The 15,148-nt window shown below is 40.2% G+C and overlaps 1 protein-coding gene across 1 annotated transcript; it reads right to left on the minus strand.

Annotated features, from left to right (window-relative positions):
- Positions 1–1,099: 1,099 nt before the first annotated feature.
- On the minus strand, positions 1,100–14,703 carry ckmt1 (creatine kinase, mitochondrial 1). The gene is made up of 9 exons (XM_031295199.2): positions 14,434–14,703; positions 11,377–11,575; positions 10,594–10,689; positions 10,268–10,489; positions 9,320–9,405; positions 6,633–6,756; positions 5,584–5,718; positions 4,847–4,972; positions 1,100–1,989 (listed from the first exon to the last, which is right to left on the minus strand). Exons 1-9 carry the CDS (start codon positions 14,580–14,582, stop codon positions 1,876–1,878), a joined length of 1,251 nt encoding a protein of 416 aa, XP_031151059.1. The 5' UTR covers positions 14,583–14,703; the 3' UTR covers positions 1,100–1,875.
- Positions 14,704–15,148: the final 445 nt, after the last annotated feature.

The raw sequence follows: 15,148 nt of genomic DNA on the forward strand, positions 1-15,148 counted from the left end.
TAGAGATTTGTCTTTCTGTTTCCCCCACAAAGCCCCTTCCCTCTCAAATCAAAGCCCCCATTGCCTCTGTGAAGTGGTTGCCACAGCAACCCACTTGCTCCTCAGCCATATCTGGAACAAGGAGGAGGAGAGAAGTCTGCAGCATTATGCTGGTGACATGCTCCGAGTACTGTGAGCGATTGAGAGGGAGGGAGGAGGAGGATGTATTCAGGACATTAGAACCGTCCTCCAAATCCTTGAAGTGAGGGAAACAGAACACCAACACTTGACGTCTCAGCTGTGTCTTGTCCGAACACTGAACGCCTTGTTGTCCTGTCAGCGTCCAGACCAAAACACTGGGGAAATTGTTGCCTGTTTCATCACTGGAGACAATAAAAATCTATTCATTCTGCAAGGGACAAAGCACTTGTTACATACTCCCTGCACTGCAGAGAACGTCTTTGCGCTCACCTTTAAACAAAAGACGGACACATATTTGGGTTCATATTCACTCTTGAAGGCACACAATTAATTTCGCACATTTCCCACCATGGTTGTATACTGGGTGTTTGCACTATACTACATGTTCACAGTTAGATTTAATAGTAATTCATCATGGAGCTTAAATGATAAGCCTGGCAATATTCTATATTTTTGTTTACATCAACATCCCATGAAAATAGATAAAAATAACAATGTGTTCTATCTTTCAATACTTTCTCAGTGCGTCTGTGACACTCAGCCCCCAAACCACTGGTTCCTACTAAAGACATTTAAAAACAGGTCACAAATTAAAAAATATATAGAATATTACCTGCCTTGTGCTTTGACTGGTGCACAGACAAGACTGCCTTTGCAGTATAAGTGAGGGGCCTAAAATGTTTAATAAAGTCAGGAAAAGTCTTGGCTCTGTGCGAAAACAAGAACCCTGACTAAACATTGTCACATGACACTATGCAACCACGCTGATCGCAACCATGCACCTCAAGCTTGGTTACCATGGTTACTTAAAGCTTGGGATTTATGCTCTGGCAATACCAAAGAATGACGTCCGGCTCATGTAGAAGAAGAAGAAAAAATGCAGCGCTCTATCAACAAATGACAGACAGAGAAACTGCTGTTAAATAGATGATTTCTTTAATAAAAGACATTACAGTGCAACATTTCATGGTGAGCTGGAATGATATTGCTTCAGGAGCTTACAGTACAGAACCAAGCCCGGCCAGTGTGTTATAACATTACATTTGGACACCAGTGTGTCAACAAACCTCTGGAGAACACGAGTATCTTCAATCTTACACTGTGAATCTACATCCAAATCCACTCAAAATGGTGAAAAGAAACTGTGTACACACAATCCATGATGGAAAGTAGAGCACAAATGGATGGACAAAACAAGTACCAGATAATAGGGATGACCAATCAACACACGGGAATGAGGGGAAGAGTATATAGGACATGCGGTGGGAGGGGACCGAGGCAAGGTAAAGCCAGGTTTGGTGGGCTTTGGGAGCAGAGCCATAGATACTGTTTGGCCATGCAGACACGGGCAAACGGGTGGCCATCTTTGCTACGTTACAACAGCCTACAGTTTGTGCATCCTTGATTAATGTTTGCTGCCGTTAAATTTGAGTTTAATATAGAAACCCATCTGAAACACACTAAAGCCCAATGCAGTATGCTGGGACTCTGGTTTGGTTTAGCCAGACAGCTGCGTATAATATATGTAGATTATATTATAGAGAGGTATACTATGGGACAGGGAGAGGTGGTTAGATAAGTAGTGGAAATAAATGAGGCAATGACATAGATATTTATAATATCTATGGGCACTGAGCAAGGGGTTTGTGCATGTGTGTGCCCAGAGGTTTGTTGGCTGGGGTCAGGGATCAGTGTCTACTTGAAATACTTAAGGGGTGGCGGCACCTTGATGTCCTGGCCTTTCTCCAGTCTCTTCTCACACTCGATTAGGTAGTTGACGCCATCAACAACTGTCTGCACCAGCTGGACCTGAGGGAGAGACGCATCACATTTTAGTGCTTTTATCTATTTTTGCATAGAAAATGATCAGCTAGCCTATCGGACACAAATTATTATTACAAGCAGTATATCAGAGTATTTTTAAGTCTTAAAACATGGAGGTTATCTTTCATATATTTTATTTATTTTTATTATTATTATTTATATTTATTTACCATCTTTTAGCTCTAATTAAAGGTGCTGTAGGTAGGATTGCGAAGATCCAGGACTTAGCCAAAAAATTTGAACATCGACAACTTCTCAGTCCCTCCCCCCTTTCTGTTAAAGCCCAAGCAGTCTCCTAAGCCCCTCCCCCCACAAGGGAGAATGAATGCGTGTGCATGAGCAGTGATTGGCACGCAGTTAGACAACCCCCCTGGCCCTGATTGGTGCATCTGAACAGGGAGCGGTGGATTTTTGTAAATCGCACTACAGGCTGTAGGTGGTGCCAGAGGAGCAGGATTTTTTTTTTTAATTACTTGCTTCATGCAGTTCTACTCGAACATGGTCAGTTTCAGCAAATAAGACAAAGTTAGTTTTATTATTAAGGGTACAGGTAGCAGAGCTAGAGTAACTACAGACACAGAGTGGTCTCAGACCTAACATCTGCAAACCCCTCTCTACCAAAGCGTGGCCATTACAGACACCACCAAATATAAACACAAGCATTCTGCACTCTTAACTGAGCTGTGAGACAGCTTCAACTAGAGGCCAGTAACCTTTTTAAGGAATGCCTTCTCCAAACTATAGTCAAAAGCAAAACCTACCTCCAAAACAGACTTGCCTGCAGCTCTCATTTACAACAACATTTGGTGTGTTAGCTCTAAGGTTTATAAACTATAGTTGCACAGTTTGAATATGGAAGGCAGAACCCCAGGATGTTTTGTACTCACAGAGAAACATCAAATCTTTCAAGTCTTTAACTAACATGTTTTCCACATCCAGATTTAGATACTATTCATTTAATGCAACATGTTGAAAGGTATACTATGCATGATTTTCCTAAAAAACAATGGATAGACTCATACAAAAGTAATCCCTCTCAATCATCACTTATGACCCATTAGAAGTGTGTGGCGGTGTCTGTATCTGCAGGGACCCTGCCCTCTACCTGTATTTTCTTTTTTTCTTCTTATTATGCTGTTAATTTGACGTTTATGGGCATCAGCATAAAGCCATGTGAGTTTGCACCCCCCAGTTGAAAACTGAGTGCACAGGGTGTGGGGGCCTGTTCACATCCCCAAATTGAGCCTTTCTTGCTCTCTCTCTTTCTCTCTGGCTCATTGAGCAGGACCAACTTCGAATGTTGTGTGTCCACAAACACCATTGAACAAATCCTGCACAGTATACTTTTAATGTGTTTGATGCAAACAATACTAAACCATGGAACCAAGTTGCCTGAGATAGGCTGTACATTGTGATTTTGAGAACCACATTTACTAAGTAGTTTAATTTAAGCTGAATACTGAGTTAAACTCAGACATTTTGAAAGCCTTTTTTCCTATGTTTTCCCAGAAATTTAAGATTTTTGTTTTGCACATCCAGGATACTGTCTTTGCTCTGATTGGAAACTTCTTATTGTTCTCCTGCACTTTGCTCCAGCTGTCCCTTCCTCCATCTATTAACTTGTTGACTCCACCCTCAGAGTGCTCCTCTCATCAGTCTGAATGATGGAGGACCAAACAGCAGTGAGCAGCCCACGCTCTCAAAAAACAGAAGTGGATATTGGAGTCAGACGGCCATAATGCTCCACTTATCTTCCAACTCCTAAACCTCTTTATGTCACAGTCCTGGATTTATTTTTGCACAGATGCAATGGGCAGTCTATGTTCAGTCAATCACAAAGAGTCACATCTTCAAGTTATGGAACAGTAAGAAAATTAGAATTAAAATAATTGAGCGCTAATCAGTACAATGCACTCCACCCAGAAACAGCGAAGAGCCATCTCCTCTCTTTGTGTAATCAGAATAAATTAAGCGACCACACGTTCACAACAATAGAGAACAGCTCCATTGTAAAGTATGACTCCGTCAGGCGTAACAACATGGACAAGTACATCATAAAGACAAAGTACATGTACAGTCTGGACAAGAACACTCCTCTCTTCTTCCTCTCCTGTCCGCTCCTCTATTCTTCCTCTCACTCCTCTCCTCTTGCAATTGTGGAAAACAGCTTTAGCAACAACAGTCTGTCCGTTTTGTGCCATAATTGAGTTGCTATTTTTTGCTCCACAAAATCCAACTTGTTATCACAGATTTCTTTTTTGGCAATGGTCCAGTTGCTGTCTCCAAGGTGACATGGTAAATGCTACACTGACAACACTGTGACGCAATAACTATTCATTTTGAATCTTTGGTTATACGGGGAGGATTTACTGAGCAATGGTCCCGCAAAGTCCTAGCTTATATGTGTCCACACGTTCACCCACTACAGTCATGCAACACGAAAAGTCTTTCAGTCTTTTCTATTAAAAAAGACTGAACCAGCGCTTCTCCTCCGGTTGTCGGCGCCACTCCTTCTCTTTCCCCTTCCTCAGCACATAGCCCGCTCACGACGCTACGGCTACCCAATTTGTGATTTGAAGAATTACAAAATAGGGATATACACTACAGTGCGCTGATTATCGACTATGCACGGGAAACCTCTGTGACTTCCCTGGCCCAATATTGTTCATGGTTGCGGTGCAAATATATAGGCTAATATCATAATTTATGATATTAGCCTATATTTAAACTTTTTTCATGTCTCATGAGGCCCCTAGAGGCCCGTGCGTTAAGGCGCCATTGCTCACCGTCTTTGTCTTCACTCAGCCACCATCTCTGTGCATTTCTACAGATGTTTCCCTACCTCAGACAGTCCCAGGCGGTCCAGGTTGGAGATGTCGAACACTCCGCCCACAGCAGCGGTGTCCACACCACCGGTCCCTCGCTTCTGCAGACGCAGGTTGTTCAGGATTGTATTGAGGCGGGGATCCTTGGGGTAGGGGGAGAGGAGTTATTCTACTTTCAAAGCACTTTAATCACCATATTACTCAATGTGAAAGTATTACTTGATTTACATTCAGACCTTTTGAGCTCACAACCACCAACATTTAATTAATAATCTTATGAACAGCTCATTTCCAGGTGAACATGACCAATAAAACCTCTGAAAATGTTATTTGGCAGTTTTAACTGTTGCACATCATTTTTTAAAGTTTAATAAAACAGATGCAATAAAATAATAACTTATTTGGCATTTTGTAATAGCCCTACACGGTACAAATATTGTAGTTGACATGCATGTGGGTCCAAAATCTGCAAATAATGTAATAAAAAATAAAACAGAACTAAGTCTGCTTCTTTTGCAATTCTCATTTATTCTGGCGAAAATACTAAATAGCCCACATTAAGAACACAAGATAATTTTGTTTTTTTGAGGCCTCAGCTTTTATAATTCAATACTTTGATGTTTTCCAGGCCATGCAGACACTCTTGGTTTTCAATGTGTGACACACAAATAGAATAGTGGCACAAAAGATCCCCCATTATCTACTCAAGCATGAGTATCAAATTAGTTTCTTTCTATCACAACTATTGTGTTACCTTGCTCAGCCGGGGCAGTTTGACGTGGACCCCGGCCCTGAGTCCTGTGCCCAGGTTGGAGGGGCAGGTGAGGATGTAACCGAGCTTCTCGCTCCACATGAACTCCCAGCCTCTCTCCTGGATCAGACGCTCCACCTTAGAGAGATAGAATCAGTCGCAACACAATGAGTGTGTGTTTCAATCATACAATCTCTGACCTCTGGTAGATGGATGTGATGATGATTTTGGTTTGATGGTTATGTACATACTGTTCAAATTGTTAGTGGCTGTTTTCATTTTTCAGCGCTAACAAGTGAAGAATGGAGAGCTGTTGACTTGTAGGACTGTTGAATGAACTTTGGTGGGAGTGGACTGGCACACACACTGGCATACTGTTGGAGTTAAAATGATGCTCGTGTAGCACTGTTTTTTGTCACACCCTCAGTGCAACAGTGCAGCACCTGATGTTGCATTGCTTGTCCTTTTTCTCGAATGAGAAACTTGGACAGCTTAGATAAATAATTTATGTTTGCACGGCCGTGTTTGGACAGTGTGTTTTTGTGCGTCTGTCTACGGGCTTTATTTTCATGGACTATATCTGGCAAAGACTATACAAGCAGTTTTTTTTTGCTTTTGCAAGCATACACCAGATGCTTTTACACTGTATTAATGCCCTCCCCTTTGGCTGATGAAACCCCTACAGCCATCTGATGACAGCAGGATAGATATGTCCGTTACAGCTGCCAACGTAAAGATGCTCTGCCCAAGTGCACAATGGTCTACTGTGATCCAGTAACTTGGTTAAATCACCCACAACTGACACAAGGCTGCTGCAAAATAACCACCCAAGTGTATGTGCTTCTGTGCACATCAAACTGGTCGGTGGTAATTCACTGTAGTCCTTGTTTATATGACATCCTGAGATGACATGGAAACATGGTGCATCCAGATCAGAGTGAAAAATCTGAAGACCGTCAAAGTTCAGTCTCCTCTTTGTCATTCCTAGCCATAGTCTCTCTCTCATCTCAACATCTTAAACAATCCACACAGGTATACAAGCACAGCCTTACCTCCTTGAGGCCTTTGCAGAACCTCTCAAAGACTCTCTTCATGTTCCCTCCCTTCTCCATGGAGATGACCCTGGTGTGATCCTCCTCATTGATCCAAATCAGGAATGTCTTGTCGTTGTTGTGCCTGCACAGAGAGAAGTTATATTACATTTGAGTTATAGAGTACTGATCGCAGTGGATAAGGCTTATTTGTCCTCTGTGTTTGCCCCATCATTGCTATCAAGATAGCAGTGGACAGACACAATGCACCACCCAGGGAGGGGTCATTTATTCCGATGCAGTAACCAGTAAACAGTTGAACACAGAGCTGATATACCTTTTTTATCCATAGCTTATAACCATGTCTTTATTTCTTACATGATCAACAACTTCAAATATGTTTACTGATTCCAAATACGAATATACAGTATGTCATACATAAATCAATATTTGAATAATTTTTCCCAGACTGAATCAATAGATAAGTGGTATTTTGGAAGCATATTGGCAGAAAGTGTGTAGGATAAGTTAATAAGTAGAGATTGGTGATGGGTTTTCTCTATTAAGGGAGCCATATCACATTAGTGAGTAGAGAGAAGGCCATTAAACATCAGTCACTGAGGAGAATGCTTGTTTTTGCCACACGTCACTGACTGTTGTGTTTCTCAGTGTTTCACTGTGCTTACAGGGCTTTGTAATGTCCGTCGTATTGATTTATGACATACTTAAAAGAAAGTAGACAGCTTATAAAACATAACGTAAAGTTAAATCTGTCGGATGGAAACCTCACAACTCATGAACAGTTTGTCAGCAATAGAGAAAAGCTTACAAGAAAGGCATGCATTTTCTCTGACATTGTTATTGAAAATCTATCTATCTATCTTTAGCCACACTAGCGATGGGGCTCTATGAATAGTGATGTCAGTAGGTTTGTTTGTACATTAGAACTATCACATGGCTTGAATGGTACAGACATTCATGGTCTTCAGAGTATAAATCCAAACGACAACATTCCTGACTTTTTATCTATTGCCCTTAGCAGGTAAAAACAAATCACTTGCCGTACACAGATAACGCTCACATAACCTCCCATTGAGATTAAGATCTCATTTTCTATGGAGACTTGAGTACACATACATGTACTTAGATAAGAGTCAGATAGCAAGATACTTCAAAAGCGACTGACCGAATTCCCATGAGTTTTGCTCTAAATATTAATGGCATGCAGTATATTAATCATTACGATTTTAGTCACCCTCTGACCTTCCCTCAAGTGCCACAGTGGAGCTAACAATTCCACTTGTAAATATTATAATTAAAACATCTGTAAAGTAAAGTACTGTAATGTACATTGATATTTGCTGAACACATCCATGCTCCCCAGGGGAAGCATGGATCTGGCATCAATGACCCCTCCTACCACTAATCTCAGGGAAAATTGTCAACTTTTACACATGACATTTCATTTCATTTTTAAAGTGCACCTATACACTGTCACTACAAAGGCTTTTAGTCCAAACTGACCTCCTTAATATTGTTAGAGATTTAATAAGGTAATGGATATGTTAAGGAGACAGCAGGTTGGAGAGAGGAAAAGAGAGAGCGATAGAGGAGTTAGAAGAGAATACAGTAGTGCAGGATACTTGAATGACAGAAAAAAAGAACATGAGGGGGGAGTAAAACAAAAAAAGAAGTATTTAAGGGTGTGGGATGAAAAACAAAAATGAGAGAAAGTAGAGCATGACACATGATAAGCGAAAAAATGAAAGGAGAGAGGAGGAGAATGAGCCAGAGAGGGAAAGAGAAAGCTGCCAGTGGACCTGAAAAAAGAGATGAGGAGGGATGAAGTGAAGGTGAATTATTAAGGAGAGGAGAGGCTGATACGGCTGGCAGAGGGAGAGAGGAGGGAGGCTGGTGATTGATTTTGTCTGGCTGATGCGTTGCATTTGGCTATTCCTGGGCACAAGCTGAAACTCAGGGCTGAGGGAGGATTGTCCGCATTGCTAATGCACCTCCACCACAGCTCAGCAATGGGGAAATGATATTACTGGAGCAACCATGCCAACTCAGAAATTAATTGTAAAGTTGGTAAGATGCCTGTAAAGTTAAATATTAGGGGACATGTAATTAAGCATTTAAAAGATTGGCCTGATTTGGGACAGAGGGAAGATTACAGTTTTGAGATTGTTTGTATGACCTACTGCCAGTTTCCAGCAATGGAGGAAAACGTTCATACAAATCCTAGCGAATCAAACTGATTGTTAATTTGTCAAGATGCCAGAATTAACCCCCTAAAATAAATGAATGACAATCCCAAACATCTGATAAAAACTGGCAAAAAAAAACTGTTGTTCCAGTATATATATATATATCCACATAATGGTTATATGGATGACTTACACCACCTTAAAGAAATGATGTAGAGAGTGAGGATGCCAAAGAGAATCTCATGGAGGGCTGAACATGAATGGTGCAAAACCAACCTACAAGTTGACTTAGTATATAAACATATTCTATAAGTATCATGAATAAATGAAATCAGTAAGTCAGTCAGCAGACAATCAGCAAGTGCCAAAACTGATCAATTCTATCAAATCAATTAGGTTTTCCATTACATTTAAAATAATATGACCCAGTCTTGTCTTGCCTTGAATAAAGAAGTTTGCTCAATCGGCCAGAAAGTTGTATCATCAGGTTTTATCACTTACCATATACCACGGGCATCTGGCCAATCACGGGCCATGCCTGCACATGTCAGGAGGGGTGACACAGGCTTGTCAAACAGGAAGTGGTCCTATTGTAAATACAGAGAAAAGACATTTTATACTCAAAGTGCCAACAATGGCTAACTTGGATTGGACAGTATTGTCACAGGGAGACAGAAAAAATGAGGGTGTGAGACTTGAGAATTCAATAATCTGGTCAATCTTTCTCATTGTGGGTAGAAGAAAAATGCCATGGCAGGCTCGACTCAAACCCATTTCTGATAACAAGATAAAATTGTCTACTCCTTATTTTGTTTCCTCTGCTAAAACTTGTGGCAAGTTTCAACCACATCCACAGTAGACTCAACATCTTTACCATGAGTGCATATGTTTTCACATCAGTAACCTCATTGGGAATCAGATCCGTACACTAGGCATTATCACTTTGCACTTTGCAGGTGCTTTGTGTATTTTACGATTCAAAAAGTGATCTAGCACGGTCCACAGATGATATACAACCACTGCTGCTACTGTATTAAAATGAAGTTGAATGAAGTTTAGACAATTGTTCGCAACAGAGTTGAGGGACATGAAATAAAAAAATAAACTGTTCTGGTGTTATAGTTCACTAGAATTTTAGTTCTAAATGTGATGAAGCTGTGAAAAGATTCTGTTTCTACAAAAACAAAGCAAGCATGAAATAGCCATGTTTGGATTACCCAATAATATATATATATATATATATATATATATATATATATATATATATATATATATATATATATATATATATATATATGATTTTTGTGAGGCCCTTTAATAAACGTGACCTCTGTCTGAAATCTAAACAAACTGGAATTGTTAAATGACTGTTTAGCACCGCAAGTCAAAAGTGGTACCTCAATAATGTACAACATCTTCGTATGCATACAGCACCACTGCATCACTCACATCAATGAGCTGTTGCTGCTCCTCGTCTGTCATCTGGGTGAGACTGAAGTACCTCCCGGCCAGGTCATCCTTCAGGCCGGCGAGGGCTTCCACCACCACCCTCTCCACCTCCCTGCGCTCTGCCCGGGTGCAGGCGGGAGGCAGGCTCAGCCCACGGATACTGCGGCCCGTTCTCACCCTGGACGACAGCACATAATTTGGGTCAAAGTTGCCCGAATGGATCTGAAACAAAGGCAGGTAGGGAAATATTTCTACATATATTTTGCACATTGCTGATTTGAGTTCTCTGAAAAGAATAAGCTCTGTATTGTCATTGAGAGTATTACCTTGCTGGAGTCCAGGTCGGTGGGATGCTTCATGGTGCAGGGGTCGTAGCCATTGTGCCTTTCTTTGATGACAGGGTTCAGCAGGTCTGCAAATACCTGAGACAGACCCACAATTTAGGAATATAAAAATACAGGACATTTATGGATTAATTCATTTATGTGCTACAATCTGGACATAATATGATGTGACATCAGACATTATCCCAACAGGCAAAGGGTGTTTCTGGACCACAAGACTGTCCAGTAGAATCAGATCATTTATGTCATATATAATATATCCTTTATAATAGATTATCAGTGTGCACTTTAACTTTACTACTTTAACACTACCACTGAATGGTGACTCCCGATTCATATCAGATTAAAAAAAAACATACTGACAGGAAGAAGTCCGAGATATTTTTGGGGCCTCTAAAGGAAGTACTAGATTAAAATGGAAATATAGTTTGACCCTCACTATAGATAGACTGACACATCCCAAAAGAGGTGTCCTGGCCTAAAACTCTCCCTCTCCTGTGCTGTAATACTCCTTCCTACAACAAGACACATTTCCAAATCATTTCTGATGATTAAAGTGGGTTCACATCTGTAGAAATTGTCTTAATAGTAAAAACAAGTTGGGTTAGACAATTTCTTAAGTCATACCAATACCAATTTGCAGTACTTTGAAGTACTATGTAATTTTCTGCCGTGTGGACTTTGTCAATGTTGTACTTGCCACTGCAAAGTGAGGAGCTTGCATGTGTGTATTTGTGTGTTTGAAAAAGTACAATGATATCTGACCTCGTAAGACTCCTCGTCTCCTGCCACCATACCAACAGTCTTGATGAATGGGTGCCCAGGGTTGTCCACGCCTGTCTGAATGGCCTGGTCCAGCGTGTACCCGTTGGGAGTGGCCTTATCACACAGCTTGGCATAGATGGCAGGTGTCAGGTGACTGGCCATGCAGTTGTTGTGTTTGCGCAAGTCAGGGTACTCCGCACTGCACAAATACAAATTCAAGATAACATAATGCTGCATTGATATTTAAGAAAAAAAGCAGTGTGGCCACAGGTTAACCCTGGAGCTGTGCCATAGGAGCAGGTGCAGAGTGAGTGACTCACTCAAGGACACTTCCAAATGGCACGTACAGTACAGGTAACTGGGGTTTAAACCTGTGACCTAATGTCTATGGGACACCCTGCTGCAAAATGTGTCTACTAATTGTATTATAGTTGAGGATAATAATGTAGGATATGCTGGGACATTGTGAATAATAACTAAAGCTAAATGACATATGTTGAAGACAACGCCTCATGGTCAAGACTGAAAAATGGCAAATTGACAGAAAGAACAGCTAGTGTACAGTGCTTCATATAGGATAACAAACATAACATAAGTGCCATTAATTTGATGGAGATGGAGAAGAAAGCCTTTACATTTACTTTGTTTCAATAAAATAATGCTGCTGAATTAATACAAGGCTAATGACTAATTCACCTCTATCTGTTATTAATTATTTAGGTTTTTGGGCAAGCTAGTATGGAAACAAAAAGAACCTGCTGTTAAAGACTGGCTTTTATTGAAACAAAATACTTTCTGGATGGAATGAGACTAAAATTGCAAAAGCAGCACAGACTAAGTAGCTCATGGGTTCCTGTTTCCTGCTGTCTGTCAAAGATAAGGAAGGCTATGTTATTTAAATTTAAAATTATACAAAACCTGTATTTAATAATTGCTCCCTGAACCATGTGACAAAATAACAAGCATCACTGATGATGATAATATAGGTATCCAACATTTTTGTCACAGAGAAACTTGGCTTGGTATAATTCTACCTTTCCTAGTCTACTACACAAAGGCACAAATCCCCCTTTCCTCCACAACAATGAGTTGAGAAGGCGGTTAATGTTATCAGTGCTTGCCTTGCACAAACTTGTCTGCTATTACGATGTTGCTATTTTTCTTATTATTATCCATTTTCGGGGCATTTTATGCCTTTATTAGATAGCACCAGTAGAGGGATGGCAGGGAATGAGGGAGAGAGGCAACAAAAGCTGCAGTCTACGGTCGGCGTCCCAACACCTAAGCCATGGGGGCAGTGCAATACAACCTTTTCAGAGCCAGGAAAACAAGGGTGGCCGCAGACAGAAAATGTGGGTCCAGATATTAGTATCATACCACTGAATATGCTCCAATAATATGTGCACATTGTACAATATGCATTGGTATCTGTTCTTATTGCAGGATGTAATAATGCCAGCAAGCTTCCTGTTCAGAGTCCCTGGGCACATTTGTCCAAAAGGAACGATTGATAAAACCATGAAGTCCACAGTTTTTGTTAGCCTTACCTTTCCTCTAACATTACACAACTTTTAAAGATTCATAATTGATAAGAGTTGGGCGGCTATCCGGCTGGCAGGATTCAGGGTATGATGTTAGATTACGATTATGTCTGTTAATTGTGGCTTGATAAGAAAAAGCCATCAAAGACTGTGTTACAGGGTATCCTGTTGCACTGCTTATTCACCAACTGTTTGGTTACTCCAGCCACTGAAACACAACAGAGATGACCTCAGACCAACAGAGAGCGATGGCTGAGCCCACATACTAATCTCCAAACCAATGTCAACACCTTTACAGTCAGCAGAGAAATGTAACTCTACATTTACTCAAGTAGCCTACTGTGCCAATTAGTGCAAATTTGAGGTAGTTGCTTAGAGGTTGTTACTTTACTTGAGTATTTCTATTTTAGTTACATTTATCCGACAGCTATAGTTACTTATACGATTTTAAATGATATATACCATATATATATATATATATATCATTTAAAATCGTATATATATATATATATATAAATACAATAATAAATATATAATAAAATTTTGAATGGAGCTATTTTGCATAATGAGTACTTTTACTTGTGGTACTTCAAGCTGCTTATGCATTTTTACCTAAGTAAGATTTTGAACGCAGGACTTTCACTTGTAATAGTAACATTTGTCGAGTAATATATTAACCTACTTTTTGTGTAAAGACTCATTGTATGTGCTCTTTCGGTGTGACTGGCGTCTGACCGGTGTATCACCGTTCTGTAACACTCTGGGCAGGGTTTTATATCTGAGCAGCAGATAAGGTTTTGTTAATATTTATATAGACTATGCACTGCTTTATGATGCGGCGTGTAGTTGGACACGTATGCACCATCTCCCCAGCCTCTCCGAGTCTTATTTATATTCACACCCCATTCAGCAGGCTATGTCATCATACAGCACAAATTAATTATGAGGCAAACAACTGCTTTTTCCAATGTTATATGTGTCTAAAATATGAGCCAGATTTAATCTATAAATTAGCTCTATATTACTACTTCACAATTTCCCATTAAAGGCTATATATGTTACTATGTTGAATCTGTATTTTAGAAGCAGGTTTGTGTAGCCTAGTAGGCTGACGTTATGCCTCTTGTGCCTTAATTTTGGTCGCTATGATTAACAATTAAAATACACATTTAAGCCTCATAAGCCTAATAAATCACAATAAAAATCCTATTATATTGAACAAGAGACATAATGGCAGATAAGGTGGTGTTTAAAGTGACTGTTTTTGTTAGTGTCCTTAAAGGCATCTCTATGGGTCGGGGTGGTAAAATTGTTGTTAACTGTAGCTAACAAGGTTACTTTGATGTTTCACACCCCGCCTTTTTTCATTAACTCTTTACTGTAGAACATACTTATGCTTAATTTACGTCGATGACATGACATTATAACTAAATAGGACTTCTTAATTAATGAACATAATGACATACATGGTGTTGTTTTTAAAGCCATTTCACACACACCGGCGGGGTACCGTTACCTGGCGGGGTAGCTCCTGCGCACAGGCACTCCTCCAGCGCTGACATGATCCCGGTGCAGTAGATATCCAGCCGTTACAGAGCCCCCCACCAACGACAGGATCTGGATTTTTCGTTTGGAGGACAGGATTCTTGAGAAGCTGCTTGCCATTTTTTTGTTTTCTGCAGGGAGGGAGCGACAGGTGGACGGAAGCGTCGGTGATGAAGCGCCTCTGATGGAATGAAAGCAGGGAGGAGAAAGTTTAACCGGAGCGACGTAAAGATGGACGGAGAAACACAGAACGAGACCGGAAATGTAGTTCTAGCTTCAAAATAAAAGTGTAAAATGTACACAATTCCCAGTGTCTGGCACACTCAGACTCTCTCACCACTCCCTCTTCATTCACTCTCTGTTGGCTTTATTTATATTCTTTGCAATAATACACCTATATTAAACTAGACTACTATTCACATATACCATATTACATACATTGATATTCAATGTTATACTGCTATGCTAGACAGTATAGTAGTAGTATTATATTAGTAGCCTACTACTATTATATTGCACCTATACTATATCTTATGTTATGGTTATGTTAATATGTTATACTGTCTTACCACATCGTATACTAGATTGTATTTCTGGTGTACACTGTTTACATATATATTCTAGACTCGCTGCTAATAATAGAAGTGATAATAACATGTCACTTCACCTCGTCCCTTTAACTTGTC

This window comes from Sander lucioperca, chromosome 7 (assembly GCF_008315115.2).
Source record: "Sander lucioperca isolate FBNREF2018 chromosome 7, SLUC_FBN_1.2, whole genome shotgun sequence".
Taxonomy (NCBI): Eukaryota; Metazoa; Chordata; class Actinopteri; order Perciformes; family Percidae; genus Sander; species Sander lucioperca.